Source organism: Stegostoma tigrinum, chromosome 31 (genome assembly GCF_030684315.1).
Source record: "Stegostoma tigrinum isolate sSteTig4 chromosome 31, sSteTig4.hap1, whole genome shotgun sequence".
NCBI lineage: Eukaryota > Metazoa > Chordata > Chondrichthyes > Orectolobiformes > Stegostomatidae > Stegostoma > Stegostoma tigrinum.
The window spans coordinates 26580924-26603318 of NC_081384.1; the positions used below are offsets into that span (position 1 = coordinate 26580924).

General features: G+C 39.6%; 1 protein-coding gene across 2 annotated transcripts in view; it reads right to left on the reverse strand.

Moving 5' to 3' along the window:
* Positions 1 to 267: 267 nt before the first annotated feature.
* LOC125466354 (neurexophilin-1-like) overlaps positions 268 to 22395 on the reverse strand; it is a 73849-nt gene continuing 51721 nt past the window's right edge. For both annotated transcript variants that reach the window (XM_048560749.2, XM_048560748.1), the window contains exon 2: positions 268 to 1130. In XM_048560749.2, the coding sequence (XP_048416706.1) occupies positions 366 to 1130 (765 nt within the window). In that variant the 3' untranslated portion in view covers positions 268 to 365. The remainder of the gene's footprint in view (positions 1131 to 22395) is intronic.

Genomic DNA, 22395 nt, shown 5'->3' on the forward strand with positions numbered 1-22395 from the left:
AAATATTTTGCTTTTTTGTCACCTGGAAATTAATCAAAGGCTATTTCCAACATGCATCTGAATTTCTCTCTTCTATCCATGAATATTTATTGCCAATGGTAAAGGAACAGACACCGTCTGTTGAAGTGTCCCATGAAAGTTGATACTATGCATTAGTTTTTGTGAATAATTTTGTGTTGGTTTTTTTTAGACATCAGTACTTCCACTTGTAGAGCTGTAGAATGCTGTAATAACAGGCACAGAACACTTTTAACAAACTTCACTAAATTGTTATCACCAAAACCTTTAGTGTGTGAGTCAACCTGCTAATCACTCCAAATCCACATATTGTTAAAAAAAATACATTTCCCCAGCACCCCTCTGCTTCATCCAGATGGAAAGTAAGGTGTGTCACTGTGGTAATTATAATCAGGACACACCTTCTGCACCAGTCTATAGTCTGTGCTGTAAAATGAAATGTAGATACATATAACTTTAAAGGGTTTGGAACAGATCCAGGAGACATGGCTTTGTGTCTGTTCCTGGTAACAAGTCTTGGATGGGTCATAATTACATAGAGCAGTCTTTTTCGCTCTGTCAATTTTTTCATATTCGACACGGCAGTTAAATATTTTTGAATCTTTGGCGTCAATTATTGTTTGTTGAGCCAGGTCAAATTCGACCGCTTTTGTAGGTGGCACAAGGCTGACTGATATATTTCCCTGGCCAGTGGAATTGTGGCGGAAGTACACACTAAACGTACCATTTCCATGGTCTACAATTTTTCCAGTGATGAGGAGGTTTAATTTCACGGTTTTGATGTTTGAATAAAAATCACCCCATCCAAACATTTTCTTAAATTTTCCCGTTTTAACAATTGGACGTCTCTTCACTCTAGACTGGGGGTCTTCATGTTGATCTGATACATTTCCCAACCAATCCCAAAGATCCTGTTTGGTGTAAGAGACTGGTGAGGAGTATTGAAATCCCAGTAGTGTCGAATTCCCTGTACTTGGCAGAGTTTGCATCATCCATTGGCTTAGGGGCGATATCTTGTTGCTTTTTATTAAGACATGCTTTTGTGTGCTTTTTGATCCTCTGAATTTCACATCTTCAGTGTCATTTGATGTACTTCCATGTGAAAATGCAACCTGTAGAAACATATACAAGATGTCATTTTAAAAGCAGATAGACAGTAAATTATTTCTATATTGTTTTGTGTGGATTACACATTTATTCTGAAATCACACTGCAATGTTTATACAGCTCATATTAAGATACATTATTAATTATGCAGCAACTCCCCAAAACCTTTTGTGATGTCTACAAGACACAACACAGGAGTGTGATGGAATATTTCCAAATTGCTTGGCTGAGTGCAGCTCTAACAACACTTGACAAAGTTCAGACCCCATCCACCATCTGAAACAGTCACTGCATCTACCATCAGTATCCATTGGCAGCAGTGTGCACCATCTATAGTGTGCAAGAGCTGGCCAAGGCTTCTTTGACAGGATCATTTAAATGTGCAATCTCCTTCGCCCAGAAGTGTAAGGGTAACAGGTGAAGGGAACACCACAAGCAGCACATTTCCCTTCCAGTCACACCTTGTTGCGATCTGGAAATATTGTATCACCATTGCATCAGCACCATCACTGGGTCAAAGTCCTGAAACTCCCCTCCTACGCTCATTCTCATTTTACCTATCACAACACAAACATAGAACATAGAACAGTACAGCACAGTACAGGCCCTTCAACGAACGATGTTGTGCTGACCTATTATCTTACTAAGATCAATCTACCCTGCATATCCTACATTTTACTATCCAAGAGTTGCTTAAAAGTCTCTAAAGCATCTGACTCCACTACCACTGCCAGCAGCGCATTCCACACGCATACCACTCTCTGTGTGAAGAACCTACCTCTGACATCTCCCCTATACCTTCCTCCAATCACCTTAAAATTATGCCCCCTTGTAATAGTCATTTCTGCCCTGGGAAAAAGCCTCTGACTATCCACTAGTCTTGTCAGTGACATCACTTACCACACATATGTAAATCAGTAAGCCTTCAAATCAAAAAAAAGGTTTGCAAAATGCTTATTCTAGATCACCTTTAAATGTAATCTCTACCCTGATTCTAACCGGCTACACAAACGGTTATCGTTTACACAACAGTTTTGTTGTATGCAATTGATCAAAACAGTTGAAATAAAACAAACTTGAAGATAATTAGTAGACTTAGAAAGATCACAGTGACATTGGGAAGCAGTAAAGCATTCTTTGGCTCATGGAGCTATTTTCTACTTCTACAATATCGAACTGTTGGTTCTGACTTTTGCCCATGTGATTTAGTTTGGGTTGAAATGTATCATCGATCACCAAATAAATACAGCGCCTTTTCATCAAAAGCCGCAAATAGCACTTTAATTTAGTTAAATAAAGGAAGCATTTGTGATTATCAACAGTTATTGCTATATTTGGGACATCTATTTCTAGAATGAGGAATGTGTTAGTGCAGAGAATAGGACGAGACAGCAAAATTTTCTCTACTGGATAACAGTTCTTCATTTAAGAGTCAATTCAGTGAAAAGTCTTCCTTCGGTGCTGCCAGTTATAAGTGCTCCTGGGAGCCTGCAACATATTGCAACTCAGACCTAAGTTTCCAACACTAGGCCTATGCCAAAGTCCTGTGTGGGCTTCTGGTTTACAAGTGAAAGGGAGAGATTATCCTGGAGTCAATCACTGCCAGGTTTCCCTTATACATTCCTCAATCCCAAACTCTGCAGGGTTTGATGTAACCCTAATGATAAGTTATCCATGTGTTTTCTCCTGTTCTTATTTTGCAACTTTGGGAGACAAGAAAAAATAGATGATTGAGAAATGAAAAGTGCTTAGTTTTGGCATATGTGTCTAAATTTATTTGACAGCAAATCTCAGAATGATGCAGTGCAAAAGTAATCCATCGACAATAGTCAACTTTTCCAGCCTCTCCATGTTTCTGAGCTGCCTCACCTTCATACCATCCTAGTTAATCTCTTCTGTACTCTCATCAATTGCTGCCCGTCCCTAATTGCCCAGAGGATTTAAGAGTCAACCACATTGCTGTGAATCTGGGATCACATGTAGACCAGACCAAGTAATTTATCCAACAGTCGTTATTACTGGACTCTTAATTCTAGATTTGCATAGAATTCAAATTCCACCATCTGCCATGAACGAATCCAGGACCTTAGAACATTACCTGGGCCTTTGGATTAACAGTCCAGTAAAAATACCATGAGGCTATTGCTTACCCAGAATAAGGTACCTGCAATTAAATTGATCCAGAGCTTTGTAAAAGCTTTAGCAGACTTCCTTTGTTTTGCAATGCCTCTATTTTAAAGGTCAAGTATCTCATTTGCTTTAAGCGGACTTCTCAACTTGCCTTGTCACATTTAAAGATTTGTACACGTTTGCCCACAGGTCTCCCTGATCCTATATCATTTTTAAATGTGTGCAATTTAATTTATATTGCCTTTCATCATTATACTGACATGAAGTGCCACAAACTTCTCTGCACTACATTTCATCTCTCTATCTCCTTCTGAAAGCTGTTACAGCCCTCCTTGCTGTTTACTGCACTTCCAAGTTTCATGTCCTCTGTGAATTTTGTGATCATGCCAAATCAAGGGCATTAATAAATATCAAACAGGATTGCATTCCAAATACTGACCTACAGGTGACTTTCCTGTTTAGTTCTCTCCAGTCTGAAAAATAACAATTTGTCACAACAGCTCTCTGATTTGTGTCCGTAACTATTCTTGAGCCTCTCAAAACCGCTTTACTTCCTTGAGTTTCAATCAGGGCACTAAATATTTTCCTTTCTCTAAAAGCTTTGCATGAGATTTCTCCAGGGCTACTTTTTTTTTAATTTTTAGAGATACGCCTTGGTTTTCAACGGCTCCCTGTTTCAATCTCACTGGTGTCTTTTTTATTAGTTGATGTAGCCATGTTGTAGCGATACCTTCTGTATTTGTGTTGACATATGGGGAATTTGGACTCACATACAAACAGAATTAAAATAATTAATCAAAACCCTGCATAATTATCAGCCTCCCATTAATTTTATAGCCACAACACACAAGGAAAACATTGATTTCCCAGACATCACAGTATTAAGATTGGCAAACGACCACATACGGTATAAGTAAGCAAGAGTTTCTTTTCCCAAATTAACTGACACAAAGTTTTACACACAAAAATCATCATCCTTTACAGACCTGAGATCACAACAAATGTATTCCATTGCTCATTCAAAATGATGCTGTATTTTGATTAGGCAAATGCTAGCATTCCTATTGCACCTCGGGTTTCAGCCTCAGGTTGTAATCAAACAATTAGCACATCATTTACTACCACAACATTCATCTAACTTTTCCCATATGTTAGCTCCTGAACATATGCATCCTTAAGGGAGAAATTCCACATTGATAGAAACATACAAAACAGGATTAGGGAAAGTCATTGGGTCTGCCATTGAACAATGATCATGGCTGATTCTTTATTTCAATGCCATACTTTCGCTCTCTCCTGATAACCTACAATGATTTGTCAGTACTCCGTTACCTCAATAATTTCAAACTTTTCAAACTTGGCTTCTACTTAGCAGAGTGTTCTTCCATTTACAGGTCTAAAACTGTCCTCTCTTCTTTGTAGCATTTCTCTGCTCCCATTCAGTCTCCGTCTCTGCTCAGCTTCCTTGCAGTCTCCTCTGCTCTTCATCCCCTTTGTAGCCTCCCTTTTCCCTCAACCGTTTTCTGTCCATCACTCTCTCTGATTTGCAGCTACCTTCTTCTTTGAAACATTTACCTAACCATTCTGCACCCTGCAAATGTCTATGCCAGTTAAAAGATTGTTGGCTCTTCTCTCTCGCCACAGCAACTTCCTCATTGCCACTTTTGAGCTACTGGCTGATCCTCAAGGCTGTTTCTCCCATGCTTATTGTTGATGGAGTCACTGGAGAGCAACAAGCACGGGAGCGAGCCAAACTCTAATATTGACCTCCACCTCTGCACCACTGATGTAGATTGGGATGCGTGCCCCACTCTGCTTCCTGAAGTCAATGATCAGTGCTACACGTGACCTCAACACACTGTTCTGTAACTGTAACATCTTTCTTACTGCCCTGTTTTGATACCATCACCTTGATAAATTGTTACGAACTCTCTGCCTCCACTAGTTTGTACAGTTTTGAATTACTCATTACCTTGGTTAGACCCTCAGCATGCAACTCTTATGTCTGTCATGCTATTCCAGTCATTCAGGTTGTCTCTAGCACCACTTTATTTTGAATTTTTTTGTAATTATCTCTTTGCCTCATTTAATCCAATTACAGGTCATCCCTTCGCTGGTTATTCAGCTGTTGACATATTACTCACTGTCTAACATTCTTGCTCATCTGCAGAGACTAATTATCTGACACACCACTCACAATAGTTGTATGGTCTTTTGATCTCTCAGCCCTTGCTCTCTCTGCGTATAAACTCTGTGACTGTGTACTCTTCTCTCTCACTGCACCTGACAAAGGGGCTGCACTCTGAGGTTTATGATTTCAAAAATAAACCTGCTGGACTCTCACCTGGTGTCATGTGACATCTGAATTTGGCCATCCCAGTCCGACACTGGCACCTCCACATTTTGGATATCCTTGTTATTCAGAAGTTCCAGGGAACATATAGCCAGGAAGTTGGCATCTACCATGGTCCTGGTAATATATCATTTCAAACACCACAAGCTCCTATCTTCTAATCTTTTACATGGAACCTTATTGAATACCTTTTGGAAATTCAAATACACTACAACTACTAGTTCCTCTTTATCCACCTACCTTGTCACATCCTCAAAAACTCAAATTGTCAAACATGATTTTCCTTTCTCAACACCCTGTTGACTATATCTGATTTGATTATGAATTTCTAATTGTCCTGCTGTTGCCTTCTTAATAATGGATCCTAGTGTTTTCTCAATGACAGCTGTTAGGTTAAATAACCAATAGTTTCCTGCTTTCTGATACTTCTTTTCCTCAGTTACATTTGTAGCTTTGCCATCTGCTCAGATCTTTTCAGAATTGAGGGAATTTTAGATAATTAAAACCAATGCATACATTATCTCTTCAGCCACTTTATGTTAAGGTGTAAACCAGCAAGCCCAGAGGACTTCTCAGCCATTTGTGCTCCCATTGCATTTTCTCTAAATATTTTGACTGCTTAAAGTTCTTCTGTCTTATTTTCCTCTTGATTTCCTTTTGTTCTCAAGATACGTTCTGTACTGTGAAGATGGGTACAAAATACTTGGTCAAAATTCCTTGTTTCCTATTAGGAATTCCCAGTCACACCGTCTAAAGGCTGAATATACACAACAGTTGTACGTTGAATGTAATGATATCCTTTGAGGTTGCAGTACATCCTTCCATTGCGAGGAGGTACCCCCAAAGCCATGTCTGTGCAGTTGGTAGCTTCTACACCATAGGAAGGTGGCTAACCTGATACTTCCTGTTTAGAAAGAAGGCAATGAAGTCCACCTTGGGGCTCCACTGACTTCTTTGGCAGAGGCATTACAGAGAAAACCGAGTGATTTGCTCTGTCACCTGTTCCAGCTTGGAAGGAACCTTCGACAAAGAAAGATCAGAACCAGGTCACCTTGGTGCACATTGGCAGCAGTGCCCTTGCTCTGCTCTGAGGATGTGTTTCTGGTTCCTGGAGGTGGAACAGTTCAGAGACCACCTACTCGGTGATGTAAAGCTGCTGAATACACTACCAGTGGCTGACCATGAAGACGCGAGGTGAATAAAACCTCTTACTGAGAGGCTTCTCCTTCCTTTGTGGGGAACTTCCTTTCATTTCCACCTCTTCTCCATTACCTTCCAAAGGGGGCAGCTGTTGTTGTGTACATATTTTTTAAGAATTTGCTCACAGAATGTGGGTGTTACTGGCTGGGCCAACATTAATTGCACATCCTTAGTTGCTCTTGAGAAGTTGGAAGTGAGCTTCATTCTTGAACTGGATTAGGTTAGATTTATTCATTGTAATGTGTATTACAAATACAGTGAAAAGTATTGTTTTCTGTTGCCACTGTCTGGCGCCATCTTGAAACTCAGAAAATAAAGCAAGACACAGAATATAAATCCAAAAAATAGAACAGAAGAGTTCACCTTTTTATTTCCTTCTTGCTACAGCTCACAATAGTCGTTGCCTCCTCCAACACTCTGTGGGCTCCTCCAACTTGCCATGGGTCTGGGGCTACCTGTCACCGCCATGCATCCTGCACTGGGCACTTCAACAACACCATCGCTGCTACTGTGGCCAACTCAGTGCTGCCACCATGAATCCAGCGCCAGGCCCCTATCACCACCCCGCCAATACCCGCTTTCATTCACCAAGCCCTGCTAGATGCCATCTTGGAACTGCTGTTATCCGTTTGGTGTCCCACAATGCTGTTAGAATGGGATTTACAGGATTTTGACCCCGCAACACTGAAGGAACAGTGATATACTTCCAAGTCTGGATGCTGAATAACTTGGGTATGGATCTGAAAGGGTTAATAATGAGGTGTGCCACAATTATGACTAACTGTGATGATGTCATGTGAAAATGTGGGCAGAACAGGTTAGGATCTTGAAGGAATGAGTCCAAAGAGTCGTCTTTTTAACTACATCCATCATTTCAGTATAACCTGTAACTAGTCGCTAAATACAACAGACCACTTCTTGTTCAATACAAGAGTCCCTTGTAGTTAGACCAGGAAGTGGCTTTTCTCTGCCACACTAGACCAAGCAAACCCTGAGGGGCACTAGGCTTGAAGAGGACGTTGGCAGCAACTGACTGCATGGTGAGATGCAGATGCTGTTTGGCAGCCAGTGCTGGCAGCTGCAGGAATATGAACATTGTTCAGCAGCTTTGGACTCAGCTTCAAGTTATTGCTCATGCAGACTGTCATCAGCAGGAACGAGCTCAACATTTAACAGCCTAAACAGAAGCAACCTTCATTCTGGAGGCTGGAAACCTTCCAGTCAATGGTCCAAGCATTTCAGACCTTTAAGAGATGCACCACCATAGGAGGATTGGGGGAGGAGGAGAATTATTTGTTTGAAAGCAGATACAGACTGCACCATGTGACATGATATGTAGGAACAGTCCTGAATTGGGGTGTAGCCAGACAAGAGAGCGTCCGTGAGGAAAAGTAAAATCCCAGCTAGACAACGGAAAATGTTTACAAAAATACAGTTTTACAGGTTAGGAGAGCAACAAGTAAGGAAAGTACTTACAGCTCAGCTTGAAAATCTCTGCCAACTATTGCAGATACTGTGAGGCATGGCTCTCGCAAGGAAAATGAAGGACAAGAAATGCAATTTTAAATGGAGGTGGCAGACCCAGGTATGTTGCAAAGCTAGAATTAAAGAGTCAAGCTCTTTAAAGTTCGAAGCCTTGTCTAATTGAAAATGAAATTTAAGAGACTTTCTTAAGACATGGCAGGAGACCCTTCATTAAAACCACAATTAAGATGGAAAAGAATTTGTGTAAACCACAAGGAGTGGGAATCATCCAGTGAAATACTGTTAGAGATGCAAGATTTATCTCCAAAGCTATGGATAGTGGGTATCATTTAATAAAGCAGTGATTAAAGTTTAATTTATTAAGGCTACGGACTGTAGATTTTGTGCAGTGAAAATCAAGAATCATCCATTTTCGCTGCAAGTTTTCAGGAATCCCTCACAAAACACTTAAAACCCTGTGGTACAGCAGCACAAAGCAGGCAAAATGTAATTACAGCAAAATTAAAGCCTTTAAATGAGGAAAATGGATAATCACATTGGGAAACCCGAACATCAGAAATAACATTATCAGGAAAATTTAATTACAGAGTTGGGCCAAATAGAATCCAGAGCCAGACATCTTAAAGAGAACAAATTTTAAGATATAGAATAGCTCTTGAATTAGATTCTGAATCAGAAGTCAAAGAGTTAAGTAGACCTTCTTATATGAAAGCAAAATGCTGGAAATCTGAAACAAACAGTATTTTGTGTGTAAACAACATTTATATCAATTTGGGAATGTAACTGCTGAAGCTATAACATGCTAAGAAGTAAACCATTGGAATTGTGGGTAAACTGGCAGCAGGAGGACTGCAGTGGTTTAAGAAGGCAGCTCACGGTCGCCTTCTCAAGGGCAACTAGGAGTGGGCAATAAATGCTGGCACAGCTAGTGACACCCACAATCCACAAATGAATAGAAAAAAAAGCAACAGATATTTTGAAGTAACACTCAAGTTTTTGACAATTACTTTAATCTCACAATGAAGAAAATTCCTGAAAGACCAAGACTTAATGGAAGAGCTAAGCATCCATGGAGATCTATAAATGATTGCATTAATTTTTTTTTAAGGTAGGCAAGAAATATGACTGGTAATTTCAAATCAGAATTCATAAGGGATAGAATTAATGATGAATATTTGTCATTTGCTACCATCAAAAGACAACCTGTCTCTAGAGAAAGTCACTGAGAAGGTGAGTGAAGCAGAAGTCTGAAAACAGCACTGATTAATTGTAAGAGGAGAAGATTAAACTGGCACAGAAAAACATTTCATTCTTTTGTTAAGGTACAAAACAACAAATGACATACATGAGAAACCAATAGAGCAAGTAGGACAGTCACCAGGCATTGGAAACATATTATCACAGTAGAGCAGGGAACCTCACAAGCACAGACAGTGCCCAGCTAGGTAATATGATTTTTTTATTGATCATACAGTTGATCACATTCAGAAAAAATACTGAAGGATTCAGTCATAGAGATGCAAGAAGTCAAATAGCTACCTCACAAAGAGGTGCTTGAGTTAGAATATCTGCAGTTGAAGAAAACATTAACTACTCAGAAGGAAAATAAGTGCCCAGATCCAGGTTTTTAGCCAGCTGATATTTGTATCAACAGCCATCTCACAAATTTCAAGATAGACACTGGGGAAAGTGTCATTATATTATCAGGTGATAAATCATTATTAAGAAAACATTATTTGTAGCTGACAACAATGCAACAACACTAGGCTAAACCTTCCCTGTCTCCGAATGATGTGGGCCACAGAGAGAAATTTGGGAAATTTAGGTGATATGTCCTTCTTGACATAAGAAGCATAAAGTCTAATTTTTCAACCAAGCAGACATTGAGACAATATTCTTGCTGGCCTTGGCGAAGCCAATTTGCATTGATCACTCATTAACATTCTCATCATTAGCTAATTATGCCTCATAATATTCAGTTTCCCGTTCTGCTACCTGCCAGTTAGAAACTTGACTAAGAAAATACAAGTGAAAGTCAGAGCTGTTAACTGGTGACTCTAGCCTCCAACTTTCTTCGCTGGACCTCTATCTTAGACACCCAGCACCAACATCCTAGGGAATATAGCATGGTGTGTGACCATACACATCTCACACCCGTGAACCTTGGTATCTGACATGTACCAGCCTTAATGCGCTATTATGGCACATCTGTAATCCAGTATACTACTACGCTTCAACAGGGACAGGCACCCAGTTTGTGGATTGGAACAGGCTGTTTGCTTGGTTTCGTATTGCTCACTCACTTTGTGTGAACTTTAGGTTTCATTTACCACTCTTATTAACATTTAGGACAATTCAGATTGTAAGAATAAGCACGGTTTATTCTTAAACTCCACTTGAGGTAACTTACAAAATGTATAAATGATACAACACAAGTGCAACACAGCTTAATGAGCAAATATCTATGATAGCTTCAATTCTGATATTAGATACTGAGGTGAGACACAATCTAGTAGATTATTTAACTGCCTTATCACACCAGCAATAAAGCTTAGCAACAGTGACAGAGTTCGTAGCAGCAGTGGTGAGTATTTTACCTGTGGTGAGTACACGCAGGAAATAATTCTCAAATAACAGATCTGAGGAAGGAAACATATTGTTTTCACCAATAATGCAATTGTTGAGGGGAAATTAGACTGTCCAAGTCATTCAATCAGGTGAAGTGAAGTCTCTACAGAATTCAACACCAATCTACAGGCAAATTGATATTAAAAACTGGCTTTCACAGATTGGAGGTATGGGGCATCCAATTCCATGGAAACCATTACTGAGAAGGAAAGACTGACAATTAAGGTACTGCAAAGGAGAGATTGCTTTATTTTCCGCAGGTAAGATGTCTTCATGATAGAAATTTAAGAAGCTAAGTGTTCACCAGTTTAAATTGATCTACTGAATTCAGATTGTAAGGGAGATCATTAGTCTTCCATTCAGCAAATTGTCAACTTTTCAGGTCCTGAGAGAACATACTCTGGGAGGAGAATGAAACCTCCAAGTCATATGAATTTATGATGTCTCTTACATTTCATGTGTAAATTCAATTATATACAAAAACGTATATAAGGCATTCTGAAGAAGAGTCACTGGACCTTTAACTCTGATTTCTCTCCATAGATTCTGCTAGACTTGCTGAGTCTTTCTAGCAGTTTCTATTTTTGTAGACAAGCGGTTCCTGACTTACAAATGTCTGACCTCTGAATGCTTGTAAATGCAAATGCAATCCCATACAGGGGTGTAAGTTTAAAAGATCTGACATATGAACATTTCCTGTGCTTAATATTGTTCTGCATTATGTTCCAACTCAACATGCTCCAAATCAATTTGTCAATGAACTCAGGAACAAAACCCATTCATAACCTGAGGACTATCAGTATTAATAATGAGAAAGGGATTTGGTGGCAAATGTATGTAGGTCTGAAAGTGTGTGAAAGAGACAATACTGAGGAGTGCCATAAACACTACTCACTATAACAATGTCATGTGGAATTGTGGGCAGGACAGCTTAGGATCTTGAAGGAGTGACTGCTAACATCTAGGTCCTCCTCTTTATCTCTGTAACAATGAATACCATTTTTGTCCAACCTCTAACTAGTCACTAACATGGAATAGGTTACAAGTTAGTCCAGGAATCGATTTCCTCCATCACACTGGACTTAGTAACCCTGTAGGTCCTTTCACTTAAAGAGTATTGTGACAAACCTACCCCATCATGAGGTGCAGATTTACTTTAGCCTCCCATGTAGCAGCAACCCCCATTGCCCAATAACTGGCAGTGGCTCAGAATATAATATCCAGAACCTCTTGCTGCCAAATTTACTGAAATTTCAGAACACTTCCATCAACCCAGTTTTTTGATATGTGCAGCAAGGGCCAAGAGAGCAATAAGAAAATAAGAAATAAATAAATAGAACAATAAGCAAATAAAGCTCAGGTTTGATGGCGATACCATTTAATAACTGAGGGGGTGGTGCAGTGAGGGCAGAGGGGAGTTGGCAGGTGTATATGTTGTGCAAGAAGGAAGCATCTTCCAATGAATATGTTTAACAGAGGGCATTAACTAGAGGAGCTGCTCAAGAATGGCAGTTGGAGCATCAAACTAGTGTTAAATATTGATTGATATCTCAACAATACATATTCCAACCAAACATACATAAGACACACGTATCACCCTCAACAACTTGGCATTTGGCATAGTCATGCCAAGAGTGTGTCTTGCTGACGTTGATACTGAATAACTAAGATCCCACAGTGAGACGTGGCTACAAGCCACAATATTTCTGAGTTTTAACCATCAAGAGCAGTTGTTGATCATATTCATAAGAGGCTATCAGTACATATTCAACAGAAAGATTAAAATGTTTATTGAACAAGAAAGAAAACATAAACTTAATTACATTAGACAAAATTGGACGATTTCTGCACAAAGACCACAAAAGATTTCAAATTCATGCTATTTCTTTTATCCAAGAAATAACTTGTACAAACTCCGGAGTTACTACTATCTCCACACCAAGTTTTCTAGCTCGGGATGGCACACTGCAATAGTTTCCTTTCAGAGAAATTTTGTGCATTCACAAGATACTTTTCTTCAACTGAAAGCTCTCCCTAAGGCATCTAAAACAAACTCCAAACTAAACTCTGATTCAGAGATAGTGGGAACTGCCGATGCTGCAGAATCTGAGATAACAAGGTGTAGAGCTGGATGAACACAGCAGACCAAGCAGCATTAGAGGAGCAGGAAAGCTGACGTTTCAGGTCTGGCAGAAGGGTCGAGACCCGAAATGTCAGCTTTCCTGTTCCTCTGATGCTGCTTGACCTGCTGTGTTCATCCAGCTCTACACTATGTTATCTGCAAACTAAACTCTGTTGTTTCACTTCACAGCAAATATGAGTTTCCTAAGTTTAGATCTCAGAATTGCTCTCTGGCTCATGCAGATGGAATGGCTCTAAAGTTTCTATTACTCTGTGCTCCTGGACCCTGTCACTGGTCAACAGCATTATTTCTTTTCTCTCTTTTTGAAAGCACTGAACTGCTAAACCTATTTCTTCACTTCAAGGATGTAAGACATCATTAAACTGCATGTAAATAAAGAGGCCTCCAGGCACTTTAGCACCAAGCCAATAAGAACACACTAAATAAAAATAATCATGCCTCCTCTTTCTTAAAAATAAAAAATGCAAAATGCAAATTAATTTCAAAGTTATACATTGTTCCCAGCAATATGAATGTTAATTTTTCACTTAAATCAGTATCCTTAGCACTAAACCTGTTGGTGTCACAGAGCCAGATTTTGTAACCATTGTGTCGAAGAGTTTCTTCACTAACAAGGTGAGGCTGACAGCTCCGTATTTGTCAGGTTTCAACCTCTTGGTTGTGAAATGAGAAGCCTGGAAAGCTGAAGGTTTTACCACTGAATGAATTAGATTGATAAATAATAGATTGGAAAAGATCATCGTTAAGTACAGAATTGAATAGCAAAGAGAAATGCATTACATCAAAGTCCAGTAATCTGAATGAACTATCAGGATCTCCAATAATAGACTAGAGTTCTATTTTTTTGCAGGAATAGATGGCTATCATTTACACAGCACATTGCTTTTTATTTTATAAATGTTATTAGATAAATTTTGTTAAAACATTTGGTACTATTTTAGATCAAGCATCTGGCTGACTGCCTTCTCTGCAGAAATAAAGATTATCAAATACCTTCTCATGCAATACTTGTATTATTTTCTACTTCAATGATGAGTGAGCCTGGCTGTGCGAGAAGTGGATTATGATTAAGTTATGTTGAAGATTAAGTGGAACAGTAACTATGTTATAAAGCTCTAGGGGGTGAATGGCATGGCACCACTAGAGCTGTCTTATTAAGTTTGAATGCTCTGTGACTGCAACCTGAGTCTATTTAAATTGTTTGTTGATGTGGACTCTGTCCTGTTTCAGTGCAATTTCAGCTGAAACACAAAATGTTGTCAGGTACAAGCTGCATAATTAAAAAAAGTTTTAAAGTAAGTCTTCAAAAGTAATCAACTACTTGTGTATATCAGAGTAGGTGTGGCACAATCTACAATGCCAAAAAAAATTGCAGCCCACAAAATTCGAGATGATCATGTGACATGTAATGATTCAGTTTTGCCATTCTACATTTTCAGTCATCAAGATTCTTGTGAGGATAGTTGGGGTGGCCAAGTGCATTCCCATCCCGACTGAACAGGGCAAAAAGGATCACCAGCTAATTCTTGCACTCCCTTACATGCAGTATTGACTTCAGAGCCTAACTTTACTCCAACATCATTTGCCAAAATCACTTCTCAATGCCTTCCTGACAGCTTAAAAGGGAAATGAACATGAGGTGCAATTAAATTCAGAGCTAAATCATATTGTTACCATATTAATTAAACAGAGTATATTCTGCAGTGCATACTCGCTATGAATGGCCTCATGCACATCTTTGGATCTCTCCCCCATGTTCCCCCAGGTCAATCCAGATAGAGACAATTAAAGACACCACTGGAAAATGAACAATGATCCAAATAAGTGCTTGCGTCAATAAGCCACAACTGCAGAGATTTGCTGATAGTAAAACTTGTAGAAAAGAGGCATTAACTAACTAGGACTGTTTCTTTTTTAATCATAAATCTCAAGTAGTTGTCTTCCATACAAGTTAGAATCCCTACAGTGTGGAAAAAGGCCCTTCAGCCCAACAGGTCCACACCAAACCTCACAGCATCCCACCTAGACCCACCAGCCTATAACCTACCTAATCTACACTTTCCTGAACACTATGGGCAATTTTGCATGGCCAATCCACCTTTCCAGCATATCTTTGGACTGTGGGAGGAAACCGGAGCACCTGGAGGAGACATGGGGAGAATGTGCAAACTCCACACAGACAGTCACCCAAGGCTGGAATTGAACCTGAGTCCCTGGTGCTGTGAGGCTGCAGTGCTAACCACTGTGCCACCGTGCCGCCCCAAGTTCATCAATTTTGTCGGTGTCTGGGAGATCTCTACTGTCAATACTTTCAGTTTAGAAAGAGAAGCCATTGATGCCTATACCTGGAGAAACTAATATTTCCTGAACCATTTTCATTGGGCCAAAATTAGTTGTCAACATAATATTGAAGTTAATGACATTCATTATTATCTTAGGATAAATCTATACACAATAACATCCAGTAAGGAGCACCTGTGTAGTTAAAGGCATATGGCTAGATGTTCCAAAAGGTGGGTATCAATGGCTATACTATCTTTAGATTTTCAGAAGGCGTTTGATAAGGCATCAAAGATTATTGAAGAAAATAAAAGCTCATCATGTTTGGGGTAGCATGTTGGCATGGATACAAGATTGGCTGCTGACAAGAAGCAGAGAGTAGGTATAAATGGGAATTTTTCAGGTGTGCACAATATACAATGTAACAAGAGATCAGTACTGTGATCGTGACTTTTTACAATATATATATAAATACTTTAGATGAAGAGACGGAAGGTGTGGTGGCTAAATTTGCTGATGATACACAATTAGGTCGGAAAGTAAGTTATGAAGAAGACGTAAAGCTGCTACAGAAGGGATGTAGTTAGGTTACATGAGTGGGCAGAGATGTGGAAAAATGGAATTATCAATTCTGGCAGGAAAAATTAAAACATAATATATTATTGAAGTGATGACAGATTGCAGAACTTTGAGAAGCAGTGTGATCCTGAGCAACCTCATGAGTGAATCACAAAAGGTCAATTAAAAAAGGTACTGAATGTTATCATTCAATGTGAGGGAGATTGAAGACAAAAGTAGGGAGGCTATGCTTTAATTGTAAAGGTCACTGGTGAGATCACATCTGGAATACTTTGTTGGAGAAATTCAGAGAAGATTTACCAGATTAACCTTGGTGTGAGAGTTGTTTATAAGGAAAGTTGGGATTAGGGAGGCTCGTGAGTATTGGAGCTCAGAAGGACAACAGGTGAGCTTTGAGTGAAATATCTCAGATCCTGAGGGGGCTTGATAGGGTAGATGTGGAGTGGACTTTCCTCATATGGGACAATCTGAAAGCAGGGGCACTGTTCAAAACCATTTAAGACAGAGATTGGGATTTCCTTTTCTCTCAGAGCTCATGAGTCTTTGGACCTCTCTTCACAAAAACAATGGCGAAAACTGAAGCCTTGGATAGTTTCAAGGCAGAGATAGATAGACTATTGTTAAGCAAGTGGGTGAAAGATTACCAAGAGTAAGCAGGAACGTGGATTTGAGGTTGCAATCAGACCAGTCATGGCAGAGCAGACACAAGAGGCTGAATGCCTACTCCTATTCCTCATTTGTATGTTTTAATGTTGTTGTCCAAATTATCCAACTTCACTGTTAGCATCAAGAAACAGATATTTTGCTGCTTGCATCAACATTCACACACATTAAGGGTTAGGACGTTGTTATATTTGTGTAGTAAATAGGAACCAAACCTGTGACAGATACTTAAAGTGAATAATTAGGAGCAAAATGTCCTTTCAATGGCATTGTTACCACAGTAATTCTGTGTCAGCTGTGGCATAGTTAGTAGCACTCTCAGCTCTGAGTCAGAAGATTATTGTGTTATGTCTCAGGGTCAATTTTGAATTTACACAGGCACGAAGTTAGAAACACCTGGCTTAAAATGGTATTGTGCAATGCACTTAAAAATGGGTAGTAGAAACCTCAATATGGACTGGGAATCCAGTGGCACCCATGCTGAATTATAGCTATTCAAACAACATATGTAATTCTATTTTACAGGTCAATAACAAGATAATTTCAAGGAAAAAAACCTCCAAAATTTGTGTTTGCCTTTGACAAAGAGGGAGTAAGCAGAATGAACAAATCCATTCTTTAAATGGATTGTCATAAAAATCTAGAAAAAAAACCCACAAATGTACTACAGAATTAATTTCAGCATTAACAGACTCTGGGTAATGGCATATAGACATCAAGCCCAGAAGTTGACACCAAAGGGCAAGGGTATTCTTCTGTCAGAGAGGTTTATTGAGTTAGTCATCATCTCTACAAGAATTCAAGTCTTTAATAAGGATCTTTTGGGCCAGATGAAGGGCTATGAGACATATTACTTGAGGCCATAGTGGCAGGTCAACAACAATTACATGAATTATGTGTAGCCAACTGTTACTATTAGCAAAACATACCAATTCAATGAAATCTGCAATAGATGTCATTTGTCACACTTACCCAAAACCTGTCCAGCTTTTCTTGGTAGCTGCAAATTATGTGGTGCCAGTGGTATTGGGCACACATGCACAGGTAAGTTAGTTCCAAAGGCTGAACCAGACTCCGGAACAAAACACTGATGACCAATAAGAGTAAAACACCATACTGCCAGCAAGAAAGGTGTTAAGGAGATGGCCTTCAAACATAAACATATCAATGAGGTTCAACGTCAATCAAACAAAGGCAAATTTCAGAAGATGGCCAATCTTTTCATATTGTGAAGCTTATACACCATGTCAATACCAAGGAAATTTTTTTACAATCATGAATATCATGTGTCCTGAAAAGGCAGGACAACACATACTGAATGCTAAAATCAGCGTAGGAGCTAGTACCAATATTTTACCACTGCACATATCTGCAAAATGTAGCTCAGCAAATGGTATACTATGGTACAGCCTATGAGAGACAATCTCATAGCATATAATAGATTACCAATTCCACAAATTGACAGAATCACATCACAGTTGCCAGTACACAAGCTCCTTTTGACTTTACAGAATCTTCTACCACCATGATAGATACCAATGGTCCAGCAGTGGGAGGACTCCAGTAAGATCATAAGATAGTAAGATATAACTGTAGAAGTAGTTCAGTCAGGCCTTCAAGTCTTCTCTGCTGTTCAGTGTAATCATAGTTGATCTGATTGTCTTCAAATTTACTTTCCTGCTTTATTGTCATAACTCTTGATTCCCTTACTGATTAAAAAACCTGTCAATCTCAGCCTTGAATGTACTTAATACCCAGCCTTGACTGCTGTCTGCAGTGTGACATTCCACAGATTGAACAAATCCTCCTCCTTCCTGGTTTGAATGGATTACCCCTTCCACTGAGATTATGCCTCCTGGTCATACACTAACCCTCAAGGGAAACAATTTCTCTGCATCTGCCCAGTCAAGGCCCATAACAATCTTGTTTGTTTCAGTCAGGCATTTTCACATTTTTCTAAACTCCAATGAATACAAGCCACAACTATTCAATCTCTTCTCATAAGAAAATCCCTCCATACCCAGAATCAGTATAGTGACTCTTCTCTAGACTGCTTCCAAAGCCAATATATCTTTCCTTAGATAAGAAGACCAAAACTGTTCACTTATTTCAGGTGCGGAATGACTTGTACCTTGTATAATTTTAGCAAGACCTCTCTATTTTTATACTCTATTCCCTTTGAACTGAAGGCGAACATTTCAGTTGCATTCCCTATTACTCACCAAACTTGTAATGCATGCTTTTTTTATGATTCACACATGAGGACCCCAAATCCTTCTTGATTGTAGCTTTCTGTGAGTCTTTGCCTATTTAATTAACATTCAGCTTTTCTATCCTTCCTATCAAAGGGCACAACTTCACATTTTCCCATATTAAATCCCATCTGTCAAGTGTATTCCCACTCACTTAACCTTTCTATATTCCTCTGCAGATTCATTATGCCATCCTCATTACTTGCCTTTTCACCTATTTTTGTGTCATCCCTTAGCTACAGTGCATTCGCTTTGCTCTTCCAAATCATTAATATATGTTGTTTCTCATAAGTTCAAAGTGAGGAGCAACTGGTCTGAAGGAGAAATAATGTTCTCACCTAGATTGTGGTAGATAGATGGATTGCGCTGCCTGAGAAAGTGTGGAAGCAGACACCTTTGCAACATTTAAAAAGTATCTTGATGAGCACTTAAAAGAGCAGGGCATAGTAGGCTAAGGATCAAGTGCAGATAAATGGTGTAACAAATTACTGCAGGTCCTGGAATCTGTAAAACAACAAAATGCCGGAGATCGCAACAGGTCAGGCAGCGTCCATGGACAGTCAGCAAGCTAATGTTTCAAGTTTAGATGACTCTTAATCAGACCTGACATGAAATGTGGAAGGGGCAGCATTTGTGAAATAGTGAGTGGCGTGCTGGGCGAGAATGGGTGCTGATAGTGCAGTTTAAGTGATCAGAATGTGGGAAAAGCAAAACAATGGTGTGTCTAACTGCCAAACTGGAAAGCACAGATGGTTCCACTGGAATGAGGGCAAGAAAGAGAGGATGTGGTAACAGAGAATGCAATGAATAAAACTGAAAGAAAGGCAAGAAATGGGAATGAGTTCACAATCTGAAAGTGTTGAACTCAATACTGAGTCCAGAAAGTCGTAAAGTGCCTAGTCTGAAGATGAGACGTTGTCCCTCGTGTTTGACTGTGATTTGCTGAAGCATTGCAGCATGCTGAGGACAGATGATTGGGCATAAAAGAAGGATGCTATGTTAAAATGACTGCTACAGGAAAGTCAGGTCATCCTTGCACACAAACCAGAGGTGTTCTGCAAAGCGGGCACCCAGTCTGCATTTGGTCTCTCCAATGTAGAGTAGGCCACATTGGATGCAGTGAATACAATAGACCCAACTGGAGGAGGTACAAGTGAAATGCTGCTTCACCTGGAAAGATTGTTTCAGCCCTTGGATGTTGAGTAGGGAAGAATCAAAGGGGCAGGTGTCACACCTTCTGCGGTTACACAGGAAGGTGCCTTGGGAAGGTGGGGTGGTGCTGGTGGTCATCAAGGAACGGAGTAGGGTGTCCCAGAGGGAATGGTCCCTATGAAATGGAATTATTGTGGTTGGCTTGTTAGTTAGCATAGATGTGGTGGGCCGAAGGGCCTGTTTCTATGCTGCATAACACAGTGACTCTATAACTGTGGTTTCTGTGCTAATTTCTGAGGTACTCACCTTGGTACAGATTGCCATTGTGAAAATGTTCCCTCTATCCCAACTACTTCTCTTCTATTTGGGAGGCAATCCTCTATTCATTCCATGTATTACCCTCAACACCAGAGGTTCTTGACTTAAATGATACCACTTATTAGACACCTTTTGGAAATCCAAATATTTTACTGGCTTCCCATTGTCTATCCAGCTTTTTACCTCCCCAAACAGTTCCAACAATAGTGTCAGGTTTGCTTTTCCTCCAGGAAGGTATGCTAACTTTGACTGAGCTTTGTAAATGAGCTTTAATTATATCCTTTATGTAGATTCAGACATCTTCCTAAGGCAGATACAAAGTCAACTTTTTATTTCTCCCTTTTTTGACTAGGGCTGTTACATTGGTAGTTTTCCAATTTTCTGGGGCTTTTCCAAAATCATTTTGGAAAGACAAATCAGGGCAGAACTTATAGACTTAATGGTAAGGTCCTGGGGAGTGTTGTTGAACAAAGAGACCTTGGAGTGTAGGTTCACCGTTTGGTATGCTTGCGTTTATTGGTTAATGCATTGAATATAGGAGTTGGGAGATCATGTTGTGGCTGTACAGGATATTGGTTAGGCCACTAGTGGAATATTGTGTGCAGCTCTGGTCGACCTCCTACAGGCAAGATGTTGTGAAAGTTTTAAGGATTCAGACAATATTTACAAGGATTTTGTTGAGGTGGAGGGGTTTAAGCTATAAGGAGAGGCTTAATCGACAGGGGATATTTTCCCTGGAGTGTCAGAGGCTGAGGTGTGACCTTGTAGAGGTTTATAAAACTGTGAAGGCATGGATAGCATCAATATACAAGGTCTTTTACCTGGGGTGGGGGGAGGGAGTCCAAAACTAGAGACCATAGGTTTAAGGTCAGAGGGGAAAGATTTAAAAGAGATCTAAGGGCAGCTTTTTCATGCAGAGGGTGGTGCGTGTATGGAATGAGCTGCTGGAGGCTGGTACAATTTCAACATTTAAAAGGCACCTGGATGGGTTTATGAATAGGAAGGACTTAGAGGAATATGTGCCAAATGCTGGCAAATGGGACCAGATTTACTTATGATATCTGGTCAGCATGGACAAAATGGACAAAAGGGTGTGTTTCTATGCTATATATCCTTATGACTCTATCACTCGAAGGATTCTTGGAAATATTTTACCAGTGCATCCATTATTTCTGTGGCTACTTGCAATTTTTCAGACTTTTCAGCCTTTAGCACCATTTGTTTGCCTAGAACGTTTTCTCTCGTGACAGCCATTGTTACCAGAATGCACAAATCTTGGTAATGTCCCAATTCATTAAATTCAAATCACACTCACCGTACAAAACAAACCACACATGACACAATCAAATCAGCCAAGAATCTCAATCACCTGCACCCCAATACATTCAGCGCACTTAGTACTTTAAAGGTACATTACACCTTAGGGGTGATGCAACTTCATTTATTGATTCCCCCAAGGAAGTGCGTCATACACATTTTAGGATAAACTTCAGTCAGAACTGAGTGAAATGGAGCAAAATGGTATAATTCTGAAGGTCAACAATTGGACAGTTTGATGTAAGTCCACCGCATGTACTTTAAAGCAAGATGCCCAGATCCAAGCACCACAACCTTTCACTTGAAAGGGGTCCACACAAAATAACTGTGCTAGGAGAATCGAATCCTAAATTTTACAGAGCAAGACTCTTGTCAGCAAAATCTTGCCTCCTGGGATAGGATGACTTTAGGAAAGACATAATTCTCAACATGAAAGCACAGGAAAAGGTCTCAGTGCATGACTTTTACAAGATGATGAACCTATTGCCTTTGGTTCAAAAGCTCTGGCATCTGTGTGAGCCAAGCATTCCAACATAGTGCGTGAGACATCATGTTGTTTCACATTATATCTATATCTATTTGCAAGAAATTCATTGTTGAAATGAATCGTTGGCTGTTGGAGGTAAAATGCCACAAGCCACTAACAAATGTATCATTATGTTTGCAGCATCTACTCATCAAGATGCTAGGCTATAACTTTGAAGTAAAATACAAGACAGATATCAGGATGATTGTGTCTGACACATTGAAAAGTTTACTCAACCCACACA